The 25,894-nt window shown below is 35.9% G+C and overlaps 1 protein-coding gene and 1 long non-coding RNA gene across 2 annotated transcripts; both read right to left on the reverse strand.

The window, feature by feature from the left end:
• Nucleotides 1-3,435: 3,435 nt before the first annotated feature.
• Nucleotides 3,436-3,877, reverse strand: LOC150082505 (uncharacterized). The gene is made up of 2 exons (XR_016547226.1): nt 3,737-3,877; nt 3,436-3,594 (listed from the first exon to the last, which is right to left on the reverse strand). It is a non-coding gene; the product is annotated as an uncharacterized LOC150082505 (long non-coding RNA).
• A 12,863-nt stretch (nt 3,878-16,740) lies between these two features.
• LOC150082506 (uncharacterized) lies at nt 16,741-20,257 on the reverse strand. The gene is made up of 3 exons (XM_090378655.1): nt 20,210-20,257; nt 17,268-17,694; nt 16,741-16,951 (listed from the first exon to the last, which is right to left on the reverse strand). Exons 1-2 carry the CDS (start codon nt 20,219-20,221, stop codon nt 17,320-17,322), a joined length of 387 nt encoding a protein of 128 aa, XP_090234781.1. The 5' UTR covers nt 20,222-20,257; the 3' UTR covers nt 16,741-16,951; nt 17,268-17,319.
• Nucleotides 20,258-25,894: the final 5,637 nt, after the last annotated feature.

The raw sequence follows: 25,894 nt of genomic DNA on the forward strand, positions 1-25,894 counted from the left end.
ATCCAGTGAGGAATCGCTTGTAGATTTGTGAATCACATAAAAAAATCTTCTTTTGCTTGCTATTTTTGTGAATTTCGAGGAGGCTTTCGACTCCATTCGATGGAAGAATTCCCTCACAAGACTACATCAAGCTAATTGCTTTCAGCAGTTATAAAACTTAGCACGAAGTTATTTTTCAGAAAGGAAAATACTGGTGAAATCAAAATTTCTATGTGTAGAGGGGAAGGTTACTCGAAGGTGTCCTCAAGGCTCGATTTTGGCTTACTCGAAGGTGCCCTCAAGGCTCGATTTTGGCTTACTCGAAGGTGCCCTCAAGGCTCGACTCTAAAGTTCTTCGGGAACGTAGTTCCTGTAGGGCTTCAGTCTTCTGCCAACATGTATTAAAGGATCTGAATAAGTGAAAAATTCTTGAGAACAAGCTTACCATTAGTTATTATAATGGTAAGAATTATATCTAAATAGACCTCCTGAAATTAAAATTAAGGATTCAACTTCCTCTTGTAATTGAAGTGAAATATTTAGGAGTGACAATTGATTACAAGCAAAAATTTTTCATAATATCTTTTATTTATTTGGTAAAGTTAAGATTTCACTCAGATACTTTTAGGATGTTACGGGCACAGTGGGGATTATTGAAAAAATTATTGAAGTTATCATTCTGCACTCTTCTTCCTATGGTTACCTATGCTGCTGGAGCATGATACCATACTGCGGTAATTGATAGATTTCAATTAAAACTCAAATCATTGCAAAGGACAAAGCTGTTGGTTATTCTACCCGTTTGTCGAACAGTATTGACGACTGCTTTGCAGATATTAGCTGGAGTGTTACCATTAGACTTTTTCTTAAATCGAATTTCCGATTCCATAAATGCAGTTGGAATCGGTAAACAGATTCCAACTGCATTTATGGGGATTGAGATTGACACACAACAAGATGTTAGGAGCGAGAGAAACGAGAGACCGAGAGAAAAAGAAACACTACGATGAGTTGGTGAACAAATGGCAGGACAGATGGGGTACATCCGAAGCTGGATTTGTGACTAAGAAATTTATTCCTCGAGTTTCTTATTTGATGGACATAAAGATAAAGAGTGGTTCTCTATGAGCATGTTCAGCTCATATTCTTGCAGGACATGGTTCGTTAAATGAGAATCTGTGTAAGATCGGATTGAGCAATTCACTTCTCTGATTTTGTGGAGAGGCCAAGAGTTGGGACAATGTTTTGTATGATTGTCCACATTATTTAAACAACAGGATAGAACTTGAAACTGCTGTGGGAACAATTTCTCCTGGATCAAGAGAATAGACTTATTGAAACTCCCTTTAATCTAAATGCGCTTCATGTTTGCCAAACAGGTGTTTAAGAGGTGAAAATTCCTGCTGAAACGAATATCTTTGCATAGGTCCAGCAGTGCGTTGTAAAAATTTTGGTTGATACTCAATTTATGTTAGGAATAAGAATATGTATAGTATAAATGCTTTATGAAGACAGTGCATAAGAGTTCAGTGAAGGAAAACATTAAGAAATTTTAAGTTCTACTCTCTTTTTTATTTTCAATTCTTCTCCCCGTTTTTTCCTTCCTTTTTTCTCCCCTCTGGAGTGGGTTCCGGGAGGTTCCTGGTGGTAACTTTGGCGGACACCTCGATCCTGATTTCACTTGTTTTGTAATTTTTCGATTTGGAAATACCTAGTTGCATGAAAAAGAGGTATTTTCTTTCAATTTTAGGATAAGCAGAATCCTTTAACATTCTTAAAGATGTTACAAGTAATATTTACTTTAGAAAAATGGTCCAATAATTCCATCATAACAGTTCCTATCAACACCAAGAGAATTTTATTGGAATTAGAATTTAATTGAATAAAGTAAGCTAAAATATTTCAAATTTCTGGATTAAATTCCTTAAATTTGGATTTTTGAGGAATTCAATCTAGACTTGCTTTCTGGGGCGATTAGCAATACACCCGATCTCCCCAAATGCTTTATTATTTTTATATAATAGATAACATGCTTGAGGGTATAGGAGAGTAAGAATGGGTCACTCTTCGAATGATTATTATATTTGAATGTTTTTAATAAAAGTGTTCAACAGCGATTATCCCCTGCATTCAGCCGTGGTGCATATAAAATACAACAAAAACATTCTCTTTCTAAATATAACGATTTTCAAGATTTTTTAAATGTGTTTTACCCTGGCTTTTGGCACTCACTCTGTTTATTTTTTCAAACAGGGAGAGAAGAGAAATTCTTTAAAGACTCTTAAAAAGCCCGAAATATTAACTTAATATTTTTCTCTAAAACTGTACAATTACATTTAAAAATACGTACGTACTCCACTGATTCATCAATGATGTGATGCCATTATAAAAAAAAAAAAAGGTTTGAACTGTTACACACTTTTGCTCCGCACCAGGTACTGAAAACGTGTTCTGCTGTTGGCTGTTTTCAAGGGTTCAAACAGGTGATAAACGAACCCATTATCCTTTTACAGGTAATTTCGCTTATTTTTCTTCATTAATTGGCCATCATTTTTATTTAATTTATCATCTCTAAATTTTCATCTGCGTATAGTCATCATATGGCATAGGACAACTCGTTAAGGTGTTGTCCAAACAGATATCCTTCGTCAGAATTCAGAAACTTCCAGTACATCATTTTTTAGCAGAAAATCCAACGAAATTGTTCAAAACCTGAACTGCACCCACTTATGCCCGATTTTCAAAGCAACCAATGTGACCATAGATGACATTAATTCTATGATGGAGGTTCCCACTGGTTTGTCACGTTCACCAGTTAAAAATAACAAAATACTACAATATATCTCCACCCTAGTGAATGACATGTACGTATTATAATTTGGAAACTATAATATGCATATGCATCTCACCTCACATGTCTTGCATTGCAAATCACCAGTTTTTCCAGGTTCATCCTTACACTATATGGTATATTGGAGAATAAATCCAGTGGCGTCGTGGCGTATTTCTCTATGAGAGATGAGAAGGAGATACTACCAGTTAACTGGCATGAAACTGTCCTAAAGGAGTAAAAAAAACTTAGTACTCTGATATTGTGGAATTGTCCGATCACTGCAAAGATAAGCTGTCAATGGACTGTCAACAAAGAGCCTCTTTAAATTGCAGGAATAAGTCTAATTTGTGGTTTAAAACTCTAAATAAAATCCTGGTGAAAGGATTTCTCCTGTTTTAGAATGTGTATCTCTGTTCGAAGGAAGATCGTTTAAAAATTTATAGGAAAAATATGACAACCATTGCATTTTTCAAAATCGAAATATTTCTCCCACAAAAGTGTATTCTTTCTGCTTAAATCTCATAACAGAATACTCGTTTCTTGTTGGTGTATTCATTCAAATTTATCCTGAATTCTATTCAGAAACGAATGTGTATCTAATAAGTACAACAAAAGACACAAAGTTCAGTGCATTTGTATAATTTATTTTAGACTTAAATTACAAGAGTATCGACAGATAGATGGTATAAGGTCGTCTGAGTCGTGGCTTCTTGGGTCTCGTTCAAGAAAAGTGGAATAGTTCTTTACATTTCGATGTGCAGAAGAAGCATTCGGAGTGTCATCTGAAATTAAAAGTAAAATAATATTTCATGAGAATTAGGAATTCATTTATAATTATGAAAGCATATTGTAACTCAAGGTCCAGATCAAGAGAAATCCTCACAAATTGTTTTATGCCAAAATAAGTCATTGTACTTTACCTACCTAAGATATATTTTACCATTTGCCACCATAACCAAGGCCATAGCCACCATAACCAAGTCCTCCATAGCCGGCTCCACCCCAACCACCATGACCGAGTCCATAGCCGCCATAGCCAAGTCCACCATATCCCCATCCGCCGCCATAGCCAAGTCCACCATATCCCCAGCCACCGAGTCCACCCCAGCCTGCTGCCCTCTGGTTGTCAGCACTGTAGACGACTGCAGCGTCACCTCCTCCAACAAGGGCACCACCAACGGCATTGGCGATGGCTACACAGGCAGCCAAGAAAGCGAAAACGAACTGCAGAAGAAAAAGCAAATAAAAGTCAGTATTTTTGAATGTAAATGTGAATTTACTTGATATATTTAATGGTTGTTGCGTTTTTAAAATCTTTTTTACCTTTAACTCTCTAAAAACTAACTCCATTGAAAAAAATAACCCAAATGTTTTCTGACCAAATTCTATAATATTTATTTATTTGCAAAGAAATTAGAAATATTTTGCATTTTTGTGGCGCCATCTATCCACAAGATAATAAAATGCAACAGACGTGTTTATTAAAATGAAAATACTGTAGCTCTCATAATATTATTGTAAACCATAATCAGAATTTTGAAATATATTTGTTAGTTTTATTATTAATTAATAATGACATTAATTTAAATAATTAAATTTTATAAAGCAAAATTATAAATAATTAAATCTGAACTTGAATTGTATTTTGCAATTTTTTTACCTTAGCGCCATCTATCCACAAGTCTTTAAATGATCACATTTTATATATTTCCAAAATTATAATTTAATTGTTAAAAATATCATTTTAGCAATTAATGGACGACTTAATATTATTTTTATTTTTAAATATTATTTTTATTATTTAAAATATTATTTAATAATATTATTTTTTAAAAAAATATTATTAATATTATTTTTATATTCAAATATAATTTTATTATTGCTTAATATTATTTTATTATTATTTAAATTATTTTTATTTTTAAACTATATTATTAATAATAATCCTCAATTTTTTTATAATTAATGCTTTTATTTTTTTGTTTAATTTGACAATAATTAAACCAATTTTTTTATGAAAACAGTAATAAAAATTTAAATAATAAACTATTATTTAAATTATTATTAACTAGCATATTATTATTTATTTATAAATAGTAGTAGAATCGCCATCCTCTCCCCCACCGGGTGAAAGAGACCTGAGTTGGAGTCCTTCGATGTCTTGAGGAAGAATTTTTATGGCCTTTTTCAGAACTTGGCCGAGTTAGTCGGTCTCAGGAGGGTGTAGCACAGTTTTTCATCCAGAAAACTGAAAATTTACCACAGAATACACGCAATTTAAAGACAAATACATACTAAGCTATAAGTTCTTATTCGTTAACGTCCCTAAAACCTTACAACAACAATTTATTTAAATAAATAAAATCGATTTAGGCAGAAGGAATTAGAACACAACTTAGAATACAAGGCAACAACTCTCAAATATAACTGAAGGCAAAGTCTACCTACCAGGGTATTCATTGTGAGAGATATGATATGCTAACCGAAGTTATCATGGAAATGAAGACGGACCAACGCTCTTATATACTTTACTCAAAACCCTTTCCACAGTACTTCACCAAAAAAAAAAAAAGTTGTGGTGGTATGTTGCTCGCCCTCTGGCAACTACTACATTCATGTACCATACCGTTCTTTATGGGGGTGTGGTCCGCATCTGGTTTTAAAGGTGGTCAAGCCTTTACTGCTATGTTATTCAGAAAACAATTGATATTATCAGTTAATATCTCACCTAACGACAGCCTTGTACTGATTTGGTCAAGGTGACGCACACCAATGAAAATTAGCTGTTTTGACGAGTTGTGGAAAGTGTGTGGGTTGTTAATGGATCATGCGGTGCTATAAAGAAAATAGAGATTGGAAGTAATTGTCTCAAGCCGTTACTCACTCCAAGTTCTGTTTTTTCAGGTAAATAAACAGACGCTTGTCTGATATTGGTCTTAGCCCTCTAAGGACTGATAGTAATAAATTACCTCTACCTGCGATCTCCTTGTTGAGAGAAAGTGCTAGTGGAAATCACGACGCAAAATTTAGACTATCCACATCAACATATTTCATAAGATTATTCAGTAATTAATTTTCTGTTGTTGTTATTCAGAAAGAGGTACAATGGAGATAGCTTTCCTTCCTACAAACAACCGATTAATTATTATGCAAAGTGTTGAATAACATTTCATCCCTTCACAACATAAAACTCTCCTCTGTAATTTACAAATAAAACTTAAAATGGTAATCAGTTGAATACAACATAATACACTGGTGTTCAAAAGATAAGGAACAAACAAAAATACATAAATGAAGATAGGCTGGACAGTTTCAATCTTGAATCAGAGAGTTATGCAAATAAGTTCAGGAGTGGTCAAAATTGGTCCATTAGTAATCCATAGAAATAACCTTAATAAAGTACATGATCTCTGCTGGTATCAATATGTGAATTTATACGTTCTGTTGAAGGTTCACACATTCATTTATACATTCTGATAAAAGTGTAAAGTTGAGAAAAAGACCCATAAAAATTCCTTGCATTATTTACAGGATTCCAACTCAAATCTTTTCCTTCCAGTATCAGGAGGACGGCGGTATACCATCCCCTCCACGAATGTGGAAACAAGTCCTATGCATGCATAACGTCTCGAAAACTGTTATAAATATGCTCGCTGGGCTTCGAACAGACAATTGCAAAAGTGGGCATGCAATATGATACGTTCAACAAAATTACCTCAATAGTTTAACATAATTGGTCACCTCCACAGTTCAACAGAATTGGTCACCTCAACAAATGCTAGACGCCAATTAACATGGTGTAAGGAGCGCGGATCTTGGACTGTAAAGTAGTGGAAAACAGTTGTATGGACAAACGAGTCGAGGTTCACACTCTACCAGTCTGATGGCCGTTCCTGGGTGTGGCGAATGCCAGGAAATCAGTTCCTTCCTGATTATATCCTCCCAACAATGAAATGTGGTGGAGGCAGTGTCATGATATGGGACTGCTTTCATGGTTTGGCATGGCCCATTAGTCTTTATTGACAAAACCATCAATGCTGTGTAATACCAGGACACCTTGGACAATTATGCACTTCCAACATTTACTTCGGGGAAGGCCCATACCTGTATCAGCAAGACAAGGCATCATACCATACTAATCTAGTCCTAACAGAGTGGTTTGAGGACATGGGTATAGAAAAGTTGGATTGGCCAGCCCAGAGTAGTGATCTGAACCCTATCAAGCATCTTTGGGATGCACTGGATCGTCGGGTACGCGCACGTCGAGATCGCCCAAAGAACAAGGCCGAACTGGTGGCTGCGTTAAAGGTTGAGTGGAGGAACATATCACCTGACATTTATAAAAAGCTGGTTGAGAGTATGAAGCAAAGATTGAAGGCTGGCATAAAAGCAAAAGGTTTCAGCACAAAATATTAAATGACATGACACAGTAAAAGCTCTTTTTTTGTTTAAAGGCAAGTGTCTGGATATTAATGGTAGGGCAGTGTATAATAAGTCTGTAAATTGCGTGTGTTCTTTAGAGATTTGCTTTTTTGCTGGATGAAAAACCTGAGTTTCCGGGAGGAAAAAAGTCATACTATCTTCGCCTGAAACCTACTAACTCAGCCACGTTGTGAAAAAAAGCGCTTAAAAATTCCCCGTGTCACTAATGGGATTCGAACTCAGGTCTTTCCCGGCGGGTGGAGGAGAGAGCGATGATTATACCAACTGTGCTACCCGAGAGCAAATAACGTCTTGAACCTTTTCCTTTTCATCAACTCCAAGCAGCATCGTATTCAGATATCATCGTAAGGAAGGGACATGGCCACCAGGTTTTTGTGTGCCTTTTTTTAGATAGACCTAGAAATATATGCGCATAAATAATGTTTGTGTGCGCATAAATAATGTTTGATTAATTATCTTTATTTGAATATTAGGAAAACATGTTAATACGTATTAATCACAAAAAATGACAATAATTTATTATTTCCAAACATTTCGCAACACAACACACGGCGCTTTTTCTTTTTCTTTAATTTCCAATTTTTGATTAACGGGGAAACATATTTCCCCATTAACTTGGGGCGTATTCCTGACTTGGAGTCAGAATATGACCCTGATTTCAAGTGTCAGTATATTGCGAATATAAGTCTTTCTTGTGTTCTTCTGTTTCCATCGGTTTGTTTTCTTCTGGACGAAAAAAAACCCAAGTTGTCAGAGAATAAGCCGTGAACCCATGATTAGACCGACTAACTCGGCCACGCTTTAAAAAAAAAAAAAAAAAAAATTCTTCCCGTCATTGACGGGATAGGAACCCAGGTCCTCTTCCAGCGAGCATCAGAGGACGGGATTGTATCCACTTCTTTTTTGGGTAGTTTGCTTGTTTTGGGTAGTCAGGTAGGAAATTTTAGGTAGTTTGTGTGTTTAAAGCCATTTCAAGTGCACAAAGTCCAAAAATAAAGGCTCCGGAATGCTTTAGCACCCAGAGCTGTTGCCCTCATCCAGGGGTTTTCATAATACTCTTTAAAGTTCTGGTCCCCAGCAAGTTTTGTTCCATAGAAATCAAACTTAGGCTATTTCCACCTAGTGTGGGGGCAATAGCGCTATCCACATCGCCATCCGCAAAAGCATATCTTTGTCCCACACCTAACTTTGTTTACTCTGTCATATAGGATGACATCAAACTCTAACGTTTCTTTTTTACAATTCCTTGACCCAGTTATAAGATTGGTAATAGTAATGTAAATATCTTTGATTGACAAAACCATAGGCTCTTATGTCAGCCAAATTTAAACCTACGTTTAAATGAAATGTTTCCTTTAAATTTTTTTCTCTTCGTCCATTTTTATTCATTTTAAGGACCTGTCCCAATCTAGTTTAATCATTCAACTACCACACGAAATATATCAGGGTTCTGTTTCCTTCGGGAACTATGCTAATCTACTCCTAAGATGAAAATCAGCATGGATGTTTTAGTCAGTTTATGGGCCATAGGCTCATAAATTAATTAAAACATCGATGATCAAATTAAACCTCATCCAGAACGCATTGAAGAAGCCATTATGGCCAAGGGCTGTCAAACCAACAGGCTATTAACATCGTTGAATAAATTGGTGTTTTGTCCATAACTAAAAGTACCACATGACTTTTGGTATGACAGTGTATATATATTTAACGCATTTTGGTGGTGTTACCTTCTTGTCCTAGGCTGTAAAACGGATTGTTCTTGGCTTTATTGGCTAAAGAACACTGATTAAACAATATTCATTAACAATTTCAACTCCAAATTCCATTTCAATTTTAACAATCAATAGCATATTGGAATTGAGGTGAAATTTCTCGCGTGGCACCAGTTTTCGTGACCTATTGACAACACTGAGTACCTTTAACTTATATATCCAACACCATAATTAGAGTGTACCATGATATCAGTTTTCCAGGAAAATGAAATAAAGGGAATCAAGATGAAACGAATAACCAGATGGCTTGGTGTTTGTAGACCATGATGCAACGAATAATCATATATCTTGGTGTTTGTTGTGAGAAACTGGCGATACTCCAAGAACTCAGGAATGAATTTGGGAATTCCTGGGTTAATAACTGAGCAAAAACCACTGCTATTGAACAGTGTCTAGATGGAGGTGGCGAACTTTTTGAATACCTTCAATAGCGAACCGCATGATGCCATCATTAACTTGTCCATACAACGACCATCCTTCTATAAACTATTGAACGTATTTAATATTTATATTAATTTATTTATCTAAGTGTGTATGCATTTAGCGAACCATCTTATTCCAGTAACCACTGATAGCGTACTCGACTTCTAAGTTTTCTTTCTTCGAAGTTCTGAGATAAATAAACAAATGGGCTTGTCCGTGTCTTGAAAGCCCCCTAACCTCTCCACACACACACATCTGTCGACCACGCTGGCCTAGTTAAAAACGTGCCCGAGAAAGACACGCCCCCTCCATAGATACAGCCACTTTAGTAAAAGATCATTTGTGATACGACATGCAGGTCAACTGCCTGCCTATCTACGATGTCCTTCGTACCTGCTCTCAGCTGCTATTCAAGGACGTGGTCATACAGCTCACTCGTGTATGACGTTGCTCCTAGATGGGAGTAAGTTTTCTTTTCACTCTTTCTCTCTTGTTTTCATTTTCTTCTCTTTTTGCTTCCTTCTTGAACGTTAGGATTTGAGTGTATATTTCTGAGATAATCGACTAACTATCGGTATAGATACAATACGATTTCGTGTCCAACGTTGCAATATCACACATTCTGAAGATTACATACCCACACACAATCTCTCATCTAAACAAATTGAGCTAAATCAATCCTCAGATTTATATAAAGGTCTGGCAACTGTAATGAGGATCCTGCACATTATTCCTCACGATTTAAAAGTCATTTTCCTGACCAATTTATTATAAACTCCACTCATATTGGTGGTTCCTCCAAGAGCAATCGAATCCTAACCTATTGTATCATTCTGAATAAATCTGAGTTCATTTTAGTCCACTCAATTAAGGTGCTTCAAGGTCAGGATGTGATGAAGGCAAGGGTGAGTATATTCGAGATACATGTTTCAATATGTCATAAAGATTTTCATTGGATTATTTCATCAGATCCAAGAGTCACTGAGGCTGGAAAAGGTGATAAAAATCTGTTTCATGTTCCTCAAACCAATTCAATGCGATCCCACCTCTATTAGTGGTAGCATTTTCATCGTGGAATATGCTATACCCGAAAAGTTGGAATAAATGGAAGACGTGATGAATCCATTCAGAAGAAGTAGATTCTATGTGCTTCTTAATCAAGAATTTACTACATTATCAATATTCGTACTTTCTAAGTTGAAGTGTCGCGTATTTCTTACTAAGACAGTCATTCTATTTCGGTAAGGGGATTCATACTAAATTGGCTAGGCAATGTAGTTCATATGATTTGTCATAAATCGCTACAAGAGGGTCATCATTGGTGGCACAGTTGGTAAAAGCACCGTTCTCCCCACATTCGGCAGAAAAGAGCTGACCAATTGAGCCAATAACGCAGAGAATTTTTATGGGCTGTTTTCACAACATGGCTGAGTTAGTCGGTCTCAGGCGAGGACAGTATGGTTGTTTTCTTTTGGGAAGTAGGGATTTTCGTCCAGAAAAGAGCAAATCGGCCGCAGAATAGTCTCTAGTAGAATTCCTTAAGAATTTCTCCAGTCTCTGACAGAATTCCAAAGGAGACCTTTCTAAATAATTGACATGTGGTGGAACCACTAAAATCTCACACATTGTGATGCATGCTCTGAGAACACCCGCATGCAGATTTATTTGGATGACACTTTCTTTTTAATGGTATGTCTCTACTAGAATCCGTTAGGAATTTCTCCAATCTCTGATGGAATTCCAAAGAAGACCTCTGGAGAACATCCAGATTTTATTCGGGTGATACTCTCCTAAGATCTAAACAATTCTCCTTTCTACAGTAGTATTCAAAAGTGAGTTGTGGCTTCTCTGAAGGTTGCAATGATTGTTACAAAATAAAGCCTCTTCGTAAAACTACATATAAAGAACGTAAACAACAAATCAAAATTATTGTCCTTGGTGGGAGGAAAAAGGTGGTGGAGTTACATGGACAATGAGGGGGAGTAGTCGGGAATGTTATCGCATCAAAAAGTTTAGTATTGCTCTAGGGTTTCTTTTAAGGCTTATAGTGATGTATTTTTAAGGGGCATTCGTTGTTTTTTTAGGTTCAAGCCGCGACTATTGAAAAGTAGGCTGTCTGTTGAGCTCTTAAAGTTGTCTTAACTGGTAGCGCAGGTAGAAAGGTCCGAAGACAGTGCGAAAGACTATCACGCAATAAGAACACGTACTCTCTTTAACAATACACGCATACAGCGTTACCTTAATAATAAGGAGTATGGAAGATTAATCTCCAATGAGCGGTCACGTTCTCCCCTAATTTCAGGAGATGTTTAATTAACCGGCTTTGCAAACTACAGGAGTTGCTGGAGTCTACATGATAATACATAAACTTTTATCCGAAAAGTTTATCTCCTGCTGCATGTACTTTCACTAGCCATATTTGCATAATAAAAGGTGATCAAAAGGAGATACTTTTTGCTGACCCACCTTGCCAACTTTAACTATAGATCTAGCAGTCCTGGTGGTACCAAAAGCGATCGCTGAGAAAAATGGTACCGAAGTACAAATCCATGCGTGACCAGTTCATATTTTGTTGTCCAAATCTTGCCGTAATCTGGATTACAGTGGTAACATGTTAGAGGATATTAAGTACTGTTATTATCCCTGATCTTATCGGGAGTTTGGTGTCCTTAATGTTTTATAAAAGTCGAGGCAACCCGGACTGTAAACTCCACTTTAAAAAATATAATAATGATAATAATAAATAAATAAAAATATTTCGATGGTTGAATGGGAAATTTTTGTCTTTGAATTGCGCACGATTGCAACCTTTGAACGTGGTTTTTATGGATATTTCGGGAAAAAAATTACTCCCAACCAAACTGTAGTATCATGAGATGAATCTACTCATTGTACTATGCTTATAAATTACGTATGTTTTGCTGGATGAAACACCAGTTCCGGGTGGGACACAGCTGTACATGCCTGAGACTGACTAACCCAGCCACGAAGTTCCTCACATCATTGACATTCGAACTGGAAGCTTTTCCAGCTGGTGTAAGAGAGCGGTGATTATAACCACTGTACTATATGCCTGGATTCATTTTGAGGTTAGAAAGACTCCAAACTCTTGAATTCCAAAATTCATTTTTCAGGAGTCCATTTCGTGCCAAAATTCTTTTTTTTTTATATTGAACTATGTTTTTGAAGAAAATTGGTCAAAGAACTAATGAATTACTATCTAGCAGAGGAATATCCGGGAGAGGTGAGGATTTAAACTAGTCCCACTATTGTGTCCCTAGAGGGAAAAAAATTGTAACCAGGCATACTTCAGCCTTCCCCTTGATGAAACAATATGCCATGCCAGATTTGGTAATTATGGCTCTAATTATTCTAAAACAATCTAGGATCTGGCTGGACTATTTTAGAATAAGCACTAATGCAACTGAAACCATGATGCATCAATGTATAGAGTCTGTAGATTACGTACTATCAAGAATGGAAAAAAAAGGTTTACAACTCAAAGATCCACTACATTGACTGTGGTGTGAAGAAGAACCCATAAATGAGTCCGTCTGTGTATATTAAGTTCATTACAGTGAGATATGGCTATCAATGATTGGAGAAAATTACAATACCAGCAACTTTTACAAACTGCTACAAGTTAATTGAGGTATTTTGTGTAATTTCCTCGAAATTGGGAATTAATTTAATATGGGGCTCATCCTTGAAAATCTATTGAAATTCCTAGGAATCTCAATAGATTTTCAAAATATCAACCAATTTTATTGTTTCTGAATTTCACTGAAGGCAGAAATTTTTTTGAGTCCCATATTAAAAATATACTTTCTAAAATCTTATATTTGAATGCTGGTCAAAAAAAATCTGTATTAAACAGAATTCAATTATTGAAAAGAGTGGAAAAATATAATAACATGATTAGCATTAATTAATAAATAATTCTCACTAATTAAATTATGGGGCTATGATAGATTCACAAACTGTAATTGAAACCCAACAACCCGAAGTTCAGTTGATGAATATTAGAACATGCATATCGATATTTATGGTAATATAATTATCTTGCGAAATCATTAAATCTAAGGTCACTCAGTAGGACGGTAAGCAAGCGGAACTCCTAAAATTAAATGGCATAAACAACAACTCTCCGCTTCCTATGGGAAATTTTCTTTACCTTGACCCATTTTGGTTTAGGTTTATTAATGCTGAATGCTTTTTTTTTTAATACCATTGCACTGCACCTTTACTCCCAAGTGTCGCTAGATCTTGTAGATTTAATCAACCCAAGGTAGTCCATTCCGCTGTCTTAAACCTCTTAAAACACCGCTGATTTTAGTAATGTAAATTAATAGTTATTTTTTTCAAAAACCAGGGTCAGAAAACGTCAAGGCACAAAATGGAGAAGGGAGCTGTGCGCGCTAACCAGCATTCTAATCTATAAACAATCCATAGATCTCTAATGATTGTAATATAAGTCTTAGACATCATTTTGAATAAAATCTACATTAAAATAGAAAAATAATCTCGTTGGGGAAAGCAATTTAATATTAAAAGTATATTGGAATCTCTCACCTATACCATTGGTGATAGAAAAGTCCACGTCTTCAGAGGCGTGGGTCCACCTGTACAATAGCTTTTTTGTGCCGATTTTTGGTTTGTGGTTTCATTTTACCAGTTATTCTCCCCTATGGGAGATTCCACAAACTCTCAAGAGTACCTCGGTCTAATTGAGATCCGGCTAGATATCTGGCCATGGAATCAGCAGTAGGATGTCTTTATAAAAGAAACCAAGACTTACTTTCTAGAGGCGTAAAAAAGATCCTGATGAGAAATCCTTGCTGTACTACCATTACATATTTCTTTCCTTTGAGCGAATTCAAAACCTCTACACATTTTCATCACTAACATGGGCAGTTAACAAATAAAATAACGTATAGACTGGATCACAGAAGCTGTATATATAAACTCTCTTAGGGATGATGAAATACGTCGCCACTGTTCCATAATCCATTCCAATGGAAACAACTCTTGGCATGATGCCAGTTTGTGTACTGTAGATTATGACTTTATGTTTTTAGTTCTTGTCCTTGTGTGGCATAATTATAAGAAATTTTGTAAGACGGTATCTTCTACTCATTGAGTTACTAGTTTAGGTGAGAATGTGCAACTTTGGAAAAATTGTAAAGTTGTTTAAAACCTGAGAATTAAGAAATTCTTCTACTTGTAATTGGCTAATCTAGCTTTCTCTGTGAAGAACTTTTTGAATGGGTTTTCTCAAGACTAAAACATCCAAGAATATATTTAAAATGTTCGGTTTAGAAGAGATCTTGAAAAAGACACGATGTTTCTGAATGTCACGAAATTGGAGAGTCAAACTGGAGATCAATGATATCTTCGTGAAGTCGGTGTCAACTAATATTGGATCTGGTATTTGAATGTCCTTAAGATAAGTGTGGGTTTAATAAATTCTGAGGATTTTACATCAAAATCTTTATGTACGGGCTCCAGCATCTTACATTATCTATGAGAGATTATAATGTCCTAAAACATCCAGGGGCTTCAGGCTTTTTATATCTCTCTTATATGGCCACTACTAACGTCCATACTACATACAACTGAGCACCATTTCCACGAGATGCTTGTACCTCTTTAATAATCAAAGCCAGATTGGCTACTGTTACGGAAATTCCAGTAAATCATTCAAAGCATAAACTCTGAATTTAGCTATCTCATAACTAGCCGGGTGTTAAGTCCAGCGATCATGGAGGTCATGTCTGAACGGGCTATGATGGTAAATTGCACATTACCCTGCAGAAAAAAAAGCTGTGGTACCTCCCTATCGTGATGGTCATGTTTTTTGATCCATGCGCATTAATTTCTTTAAAAAGGTCATCCTACACCTGGTAGCACAAACTAGAACTATGTAATTATACAAATCTGTGGCGTGTTTAATGTGGAATATTTGGAAAATTTTGCTATATTCCTATGATTCAAACTTTTAAATGTTTCCAACTAGTTGTCTTGAGAGAAATAAAGCTTCAAACACAGAAGTTATTTCATAATCACTCTGTATATACTCGTACTAAAACTCGTAGGTGTCTAGCCATCCGTCCACAAGGTGTTCTGTTCAATACAAATAGAAAGAACGTAATATTCTGGGAAGACGGATCTTTCGCTTTTCATGGTGCTCTTCATTGATGAATCCAGATACCGCCTTCAATGAGATTATCGACGGGCTTTCATATGGAGAGAGCGAGCAGAGAAAAACAGATTTCATCATACTAGCATGCATGGTGGGAATTGATGGTTTCCACAGGTTTTGATGTGGTAGAATTTAAATATATTAGCTATGGAATAGTGGTTTGGTGCCTCTAACAAAAGTAGGCTTGATAATTTCATATTATCCTGCTAAAGCAGAGAAAATATTTCACGTGAGCTTAACAATTTGATTATAATACACTGGTTAAGGCTTTAGATCCAATAGTTATTTGGTGGACATACCTCTAGGCTTCTTAGAGACCGGATATCGCTTTATTTGCCCAGTTAAATTTTGATCTTATTCTTATCCTGCTTTCTGTTTTTCCTTATTGCAGTAAGATAGTTCACGGACACCAGGTGGCTGAATGTGGACAATGAAACAACTATCTATGAATGGCCTTGGACACTTGTCATTCAGATACTTTGAATTTCGAACCCCGTTGATGCAGTGATCCAGATAATTTTAATCTTATATTATTCCCAAGAATATTAAATATAATTATTTAAAAGTTACCACAATCTGTGGATAAATTAATATATTTATATAATTTAAGGGAAGTAATTCAGAAGGTTAAGTAACCATTAGATATATTTATATTTTTCTGCATCGAATAATTATGAAAATTTATAATTATTTGACTTTTATTTTAATATTTTTGCAGTTCTTTGCATTGGCAGTAGATGGCGCTTCGAATATATAATGCTGAATCAATATTCTTTGATATGTATTTTGCAAAAATTTCAAACTTTTCAACCCTCACGCTGTTCCCCGATTTCATTAATCTTTAATATTTATGACAGTAATAAAGAAAATTTTCAAGTATGGCTGGTTAATTATTAAAATTCATAACTATTTAATTTTTTTTAAAGATATTTTTTGAAAAATCGTAGTTTTTAATTTTTGTAGCTTCTTTTATTCGACAGTAGATGGCGCCTAAATATACTGTTTGTATTTAGTAAAAAAAGTGTAATAATGTCCAAATAGTGTTTTGTAAAATACATTTTGTGTAAATAAGCAGATTTTATCACTTTTTTAATCTAGCAAAAGTTTATTTAACTCTCACGCATATACATACACACGCACGTATAAATCAAACAATTCAAAAGTTTAAAAATAAATTCAGGAGATCAAATACAGTGATAGCAATTGGTTGATGTCTGTCTGTCTGTCCGTCTGGTGGGTGGTTGCTGTGGAACCTCTCGTATTCCTGCCTTTTTTGTACTGTGTAGGGGTGGGAGGCTAAACGAATAAAAAAAGAATTTCCAGTATCTCATTAATAAAACAAAAATACGGAAATTATATCAATAATAACATTAATAATAATAGATTATTAATAGGTTAATAATTGGTTATTAAACAAAAATAAATTTAATTTAATAGGAATAGTTGTTGTATTAATTTATTAATATTTTAAAATATCATTTAAAAACAAATTAGAGCAACCAGCATTAGAAATGTTTATAATTCATCTCTTCGATACTAGATGGCGCCACCAACCACCATTAATAAAGTACAGTACTGTAATATACAGTAGTAGTATAAAAAATTTTCTTACCTTCCATTAATTTCTTAGTTCATGGTGACCTTCCGTCAAGGGGGGTACCGGGTTACAGCAACACTTTCCCGTAGCCGTAACCCGCGTAGGGTGCGGCAATGCCGTATTTAACTCCGCCGTAAGCACCGTAAAGTCCCCTACCATATAACCCGTAAGGGGCGGCTCCGTAACCGTACAGAACTCCGTGATTGATGCTGCTACCGTAGGATACGGCCCTTCCAAAGGGGGCTCCGCTCAAAAGAACGCCTTCTTTCCTCGCGATGGCACCACTTCCGTCATAGTACGCTCCATAAGGGGCGGCTACAGCCACACCGTAGGGGGCAGCGAGGCCGTAATGCGCAGCAGCTGCAGCGTAGGGGGATACTCCGTAGGGAAGAGCAGGGATGGCCACGGCGCACCCTAACATGGCCGCCAGAACGACAGAAACCTGCAATAAAACGAATAACTGAGCATCAGACACAAATTAAATATTTCTCAGTAAATAAGTTCATTAATAATTTATTTGCATTATTAATGAGGTGATGAAGTGTTTTATCAATTCTCTGTATGCAGGACCGTGCAGCCATCTTGGGACCCGGGTGCATAGGTCACTTGAGGGGGCCTAGTTTTCGTTTATAGTACTGTCCACCTTTGGTATTTCTCTTTTTTTTTTATATACCGCATATTAACTGAAGTATTTTCTGATGTGATCTTTATTTCATGCATCTATCCTTTCTCCATCTGTCGTTCTCTTATTCCTTTTCTTTTTTTCTAGCTCTCCTTTTTTCTTCCTCTTCATTCTCGCTGACTTAATATCATGTCTTTTCTTTCATACATTTCTCTTTCTTTCTAGGTTTCTCTTTCTTTTTTGCTCTCTTTATATCTTTCTCTTCTTTCTTTCTGTATTTCTCTTCTTTCCTCACCTTTTATCTCTTCCTGTCTCTTTATGCCTCTTCTTTCTTTTTCGTCTCTCTTTATATCTCTTCATCCGTCTCTTCCCTTTGTCTCTCTCTTTATCTGTTCTTTTCTCTTTCTCTCTCTCTTTTTTTGCTTTCTCTTTCTTTCTTTCTTTCTTTCTTTCTTTCTTTCTTTCTTTCTCTTCCTGCATTTCTTTCTTTCCTCTTTCTTTATCGTCTTTCTCTTCTTTCTTTCTTTCGCCCTCTCTTTATATCTTTCTCTATATCTCTTTTCTGTCTTTTCACATATTTTTCTGCCTTTCTTTCTTTCGTTTCTTAATCTCTTACCCTTATTCTCTCTCTTTCTTTCGTTCTTTCTCTCTCTTACCCTTATTCTCTCTCTTTCTTACACACACTCGCTCTGTCTTTGTCTTTTTCTCTGTTCCTGTTTTTTTCTGCATTGATCACTTCCTCTCTTTCTTTTCTCTGTTCCTGTTTTTTCTACAATGACCACTCTCTATCTGTTTCTATCTGCCTCTCTCACTCAGTCTCTTTCCGTTTCTTTCTCTCTTTCCAACCATCTTTCTCTCTCTCTCTCTGTTACCATCTGCCTTTTTCATTCTGTAGAATTAGATGACTGATTATTGAAATATGACTAGTATTAGTATTAGCAATGGCCACATAGTGCAAGGAAGCCTAAGTCTTATGCTGCACCAGCCAAAAAAAAAATAAATAAATAAACAATAAATAATACTAATAAAATAAAATTAAGTAAATTAATAATAATAATAAGAGAAAAGGAAACAGATAACCAATGCGTTTCCTTCCTCCCGTAGTAACTGTCCCCAAACTGTCAGCCTCTACCACCCATATAGGTAACTTATTCCAGTAATTCATAACTCGCTGGGTAAAATAAAACTTTCTGCAATCCAGTCTAAATAACTCCCCCCACTAGAACTTGAAACTATGGCCCCTAGTTCTAGAATCATTTATAATCGTGAAAATTTCATCCTCGTTCATTTTACTTTTGCCTCTCAGAGACTTAAACACTTCCATAAAGTCTCCTCTAAGTTGCCTAGTTTCCAAGCTCTGCAACCCACATATTCCAGATCTTTCCTCATATGTACGCTCTTTTGCCGATCTCACCAGATGAGTTACCCGTTTTTGGACCCTTTCAAGAAGCTCAATGTCTCTCTTTAGATGCAGTTTCCACACTTGAACACACTATTCAAACAATCGCCTTTTATAATGGGACTATGACGTCCTTATCTAGAAAAAACTCACACAGAAAGTAATTGTGGAGATGCGGTTTCTGGCCCTCGTGCCACAGGAGTTAGAATCGCCGTCCATCCCACACCGGGTGGAATGACCTGAGATTGAGTCCCTTCGATGCGGTGAGGAATTTTTATTGGTCATTTCCACAACGTGGCAGAATTAGTCGGTCTTAGGCAAAGGTAGCATGATTTTTTCTCCCGGAAACTAGGGAGAAAAAGTTCATTTCGTCCAGCAAACAGAATTCGACCACAGAACACATTTCTACATATTTCTTCTTATTAGCAGATGACTAATTAGACTTCAGCAGGCAAGATAATCCCAGTTAATCCACCCACAGTTACTCACAAACACCAATAATTTTGTAGTTTTAGTACCATTTACCACTTCTCAGAGAACTCCTTAAACGAGCATTTAAAGATCATTAATTAATTAATCATTCACCTCCGTTTGTTTAAAAACATCTTTCTATCTTTCTCTTTTAGCCATATCCGATTATTTGATATTAACCACTAATCGCCTCTCCATCATAATAATCAAAGTGCCATATAACAGTCGATTTGGCACAGGAAGTTGGTGCCAAACCAAACAAACGGGGTAATTTTGAAATAAATCATTGCAATGTCAACATCCGTTTATGGAGACATCTACCGCACAAATTATGAACTACAAGAACGAGTAATTATTCAGAGAATTTCACAATTAAAAGCAAAGATATTCGAACAATCTTCCAAGAAGTCAACATGCTTACAGCACTCCAAAATACTTTGGAATAGAAAAACTTCAAGCACTTACCATAAACTTCATGTTGATGCTTGTCACAGATGATCCAACAATCCCATTCTCACCACCGCCACTTACTTATATACTAAAATAGCGTCCTTCAAGGTTTACCGCATCTTTTGTCTCACGGGTTGGGTGACCCCGAAGTTAAGTTGAACTGCCATCCCATTTGCCTTGACCGTAAATACGCTTTCAATACGTGCATTTAACTCTTCTAACAGCATCCCCCCATTTCTGGTCAGAGCGAAGCTCACGATGACGATGTGGAGGGTTAAGGGGATCGTAGCGCAGACCGGCCCAAGCGGAAGACGAACGACGCAAACGACAAAAGGTTATGACCTCTCTCACGCCACTGCGTAAGGTGAATTCTCTCATGATAAGAATTTAAGAAGTTTGACTACAGTTAATAAATGAACTGCGGAGGTAGGGGGAGGGGAAGATGAAGGCAACCACACCCAACCTTCTACAAGTTCCGACACTTGGAAAAGATGTCCTTGGAAAAAAACGGAAAGGAATAATACCAAGCCCACATGGTGTGAATAATTGGTGATCACTTTTTTGTTTCTTCTTTTCAGCTTCATGACCTTCCTTGACAACTTCCATTTGACTGCAATTATCATGAAGTTTATTATTTATTTTATAATTTCTGTTTGAATTCTTGCTTCCGGTTGCACACTGAGTATGAAGGAGAATTCTGGATAGTTGTTGTTGTAGTAAGGGAATTAGCGACTAAGGCCATATTGCTCCATGTATACTGTCTCTAAATTTCATGGGTTCTGCGGTCAATTTTCTGTTTGCTGGATAAAAAACCTAAGTTACCTGGAGAAAACATGCTACCTTAGCCTGAGACCAACTAATCAGCCACGTTGTGAAAAATGACCATAAAAATTCCTTCCGTCATCGAAGGGACAGAAACTCAGGTCTTTTCCACTGAGTATGAAGAGGACGGCGATTCTACCAACTGTGGGCGTCATAGAAAGAGAAATTCTTGTTTAGAGAATTGAGTTGGTCCCGCCTAGCATCCGCGCTGATTGACCATATACAACAAGATTTAGGAAAATGCCTGAAAAAGTATTTTTATAGACTCAGTAATTATAATTTTCAAGTTGAAAAGTTCCATTAGCAAGATGCTATATTATCGATAGTTGTTCACATTTGAAAAGTGAACTTAAACACTTTGACTAAAAGAAATGTTTATTCAGAGAAAATTTTAATTTCAAAATTTTATAAAATTTAAATTTATAAATGATGTCTATCTTGAATATACAATCATTATCCAAAACATTATCACTCCCTATCTTCATGAATGGATGCATATCACAACAGTTTGGAGTGACGTCACGCAAGCGCAGCACATATAGTGATGGCGTGAGTATCAGTTAGTCAGTACCAAGATCGTGCAACGGAGAAAGGGAAAGACTGGAAGAAGTTTGACCGGGATTGATTCGAAGCACAAGGAAAGCGGGGCCGGCATTTCAGCAACCGAAAGCATTGTCGATGGCTGCTGTAGCGAAAATGTCGTGGAAAAGGTCTGAAAAGGGAGGCATAGCCACCCGACATGCCCGGACGGGAACAATGGCGATCGGCACGGCTGTCCTGGACAACAGATGGCTCACTTCCCTCAATTAACAGCATACTACAATCAGCGCGCGCAGAGCAATATTACTGAGCATACCATCCAGCGGACACTACGGTGTTGTCTACCTGTTCTTGTGTCCATGTTGACCAGCCGTCCTTGACACCTCTGCCTGCAGTGGGCATGGGAGCTCCGTTCCTGCAATTTGGACGACTGGAAAAGAATCATTCGGACTAACGAATCAAGGTTCCAGTTTCATCATGCAGATGGATGCATTCGTATTCGATGGCGAGCAGGTGAACAGTTGCAACCAAATTGCAGGCTTGGCCAGAGGAAGTGGTATCATGGTTTGTCAGCTGTGTTCATGGACATCATTGGGTTCCCAATGGTCTGCGCGTGTAACACAGTGGTATCGTCACCGTTCTCCCCACATTGGGTTGAAAAGGCCCAGGTTCGAATCCCATCGATGACGCGAGGAACTTTAATAGGCTTTTTTCACTCCGTGGCTCAGTTAGTCAGTCTCAGGCATAGATAGCAAGGTTTTTACCCCAAAACTTGGTTTTTCGTCCAGCAGAACAGACAAATCGACCAAAGAACACACGCAATTAATAGACATAAGACACAGAGCACGGCAGATGAATTTAATTATTTGGGTGGCCTAAAAATAATAGTTTGATTTTTTTTGGATTCCAAATGACGCAAAAGGAAGCAAGCGTATAAAGCATCAGCCAAAAAAGAAAACAAAAAAAAAAAAACCTTCTCCATCACCTCTCCATCTTCTCCAATAATTTGTCTAGTTTCTCCTTGAATTTATTCAAACTACCCACTTCCCCCAACAATAGATGGAACTTTATTTCAATAAACAACTACCTGGCGGAGAAGCTTTAAACACTTCAATCAGATCACCTCGCATGCTCCTAGTCTCCGTACGCTGTAATTTACAGAACTACTGAGGCCTTTTTTTGGAAAGAGAACCGTTTGTTCCCCTTACCAATCTTGTTGTACTTCTCTGCACTATTTCCAGAAGCTCTACATCCTTCCAAAAAAAAAAAAAAGCTCTACATCCTTCCTAAAAAAAAAGCTCAACATCCTTCCTTCAGTTCTGTATGCAGTATTGCCTTGTTCAATGGGATAATCACATTTTAATCTCTGCTAGCAAAGCTCCTCTAATCATTGCCAAAACTCTATGAGCTCTACTCGCAGCCTGTCTGCATTTACCAGAGAAATTCATATCTGACTGCATAGTTTTTTCATTTTTTTCCTTACCCTGAGCGTAGTACCACACAGTTGGTACGTTAATCTGGCATGACTGCTATCCATATGCAATACTTTGTTTGCATTTTTCAGTGTTAAACTTAACTGCAATTTCTCAGCTAATCGCCTAACTTTTTAGATCTTGTTGCAGTGGCTTTCCATGATTAATATCATTAGCCACGCTGCCAACCTTTGTATCATCTGCAAACACATCAAGTCTGACATACCTTCATCAATATCATTAATAAATATAGAAAAATAACAATCGACTCAACCCTGAATCCTGCAGGACTCAATTATTAACATTAGTACATGATAAGCAATGTCCATTAAAAACCACTCCAAGCCGTCTCCCACTCAACCATCCCTTTATCCATAGCAGTACCTTGCTCTTAATGCCACATAACTCCAATTTGTAGATCTGTCTTTAATGTGCAACAGTATCAAATGCTTTTTGAAGTCCAAGTAAAAATTATTGTTGAACCCACTTCCTTTGTTACTGAATGCAAAATGATAGTGGTCATACAAGATCGCTCCTTAACAAATCGATGTTGACTGCAATACAATTGGATTCCTGTCTAGGTGGTCCTACATTGCTTCTTTAACCAATGATTCCATTATTTTCCCTAGAAGAGAGTTTAAATAAATGGTCTATTACTGCGTATTTCACCTTTTGATCACCCTTTTGTGAATTGGAATTCGCACATATCCACCCCATGACCACCTCTGAATCCAAAATCTTTCGCCACCGCCTATGGCTAGAGTCACTAAACATAATAAACAACCCTAAGGCATTAAATCGCCAGAAAGGCATGCGTATACATCCCATCCTAGAGACAACCGTTTTATTGATGGATGATCACTGGCGTAAGGCAGCACACGTCCGTGCTACAACAATGACGCATGAGTAACGTGCCACTTTGCTTGTAATGTATTCAAATTTGTCAGTTGATAAAGGGACACGGGTTCCGAAAGCTACTGAATTTGTACTTATATTTTATTTTATACTGGGTATACTGTAAATATCTATTTGAAAATTATTAAACTATGGACCCCAGTACTCCAGGCCCATTTGTCACTAATCCAAAGATGCTCTCATAATTACAGCCAAGGGTTTATTTACCTCCTTTGCTGCCACCCTTAGTATAATTCGATTGCTCCCACCACCCCCAGGTCATTACTTTATGTTTAACTTCAACAAAGTTTATTTTTTTAATATAATATAATAAATTATCATTTTCCATTAATATAAATAATTAATAATAATTGATTAATATTATTAATTATTTATATTTAATTATTTAATACGATTAATTAATTTATAACAAATTATTAATTATTTATATTTAATTATTTAATACGATTAGTTAATTTATAACAAATTATTAATTAATTATAATTAATTTTAAATTAATGGTTTATAATAAATAATTAATAATTTTTATATTATAAGCAATTAAATAATTATAATTAATATAATTGAATAAATAACTATTTATTTAATTATATTTTCTGTTATATATTTTTTTATGTAACGGATATTAAATATTCTATTCGTTTATGATAATTAACATTAATTAAGTACAATCTCCTTTTTTTTTTTTTGTTTAATAGACTATTACCACCAATCCGCAGCTCCCTCTAGCGAATGGAATTACGATGGCAATATCATTCGATAAGATAAGATTCGAACATTTGAATCGATTGAGACAAATATGATCTCTGATAAAATAGTAATTTATTTATGAAACCTGATTCTTATTATTATTATTATTATTATTATTATTATTATTATTATTATAATCACGTAGTATAATATTAAAGAGTTAAAATTCAAAAGTTAATGAACGTAAATTTTTAGTTAAAGTGAAAAATTCAGAAAACATTTATTATATATACTATTTATTTAATTTTTTTATATATTTTTTATATTTAATTTTATTATATACACTATTTATTTAATTATATTTTCCGTTATATATTTATTTATGTAACGGATATTAAATATTCTATTCGTTTGTAATAAGTAACATTAAGTTCATTCAACTATATTTTAATTATTATTATTTTTTTATTTACTGGACTGTTATCACCAATCCGCAGCTCCCTCTAGCGACTGGAATTTAATCGCATATATATTGTTCGATAATATTCGAACATCCAAACGAACAGAGACAAATATGATGTAAGATAATATTAAATAATAATAATATTATTATAAATAATATTTAAATAATATATAAATATTATTTAATAATAATATTAAAAAGTTAAAATTCAAAAGTTAGTGAACATAAATTTTTAGTTAAAGCGAATAATTCAAAAAAAATTATTGTATAAACTCTCGATTGTAGTTGCCATAAATGTTAGCTAGACAGCAACTGAACTATACATAAGTTAATCACCATGGTAACAACTGTCCATTTTTTCCAATATGGAAACTTAAATTATAATTCGATTATAATGGAATTTATTATTTTTTAATTACGGTTTGCTCTTGAAGAAAATTTTCAAAAACGTTGACCTCCACACGAGCACGGGTTGTAAAAGTACTCAAACAGCGAAATGAGTGTACTAGGGGAAAAAAAAACTCTTAATCACCTCGTTGGCAACACAATGGCTTTTTGTTCCTCCTCAGATCACCTTACGGTGGGCGAACTGCCCGCCGCTCCTGCATGTGACCTGCTTCCCACACTCGGGACTCGTTTCTACCTTCCCAGATCTGCTCGTGATGTCGTTCAATCACTCGTGAGCGGATTCTCGCTGAAGGTCATGCTGGAAACCGAAGGTACGTAGAAAGTGTCTGTCACGCGATCTGATCTAGTTATAAGCTAAGCGCACGTGCTTTATTAAGAGTTCGAACAGGT

This window comes from Mastigoproctus giganteus, chromosome 7 (assembly GCF_048544385.1).
Source record: "Mastigoproctus giganteus isolate SK-2022 chromosome 7, ASM4854438v1, whole genome shotgun sequence".
Classification (NCBI taxonomy): Eukaryota; Metazoa; Arthropoda; class Arachnida; order Uropygi; family Thelyphonidae; genus Mastigoproctus; species Mastigoproctus giganteus.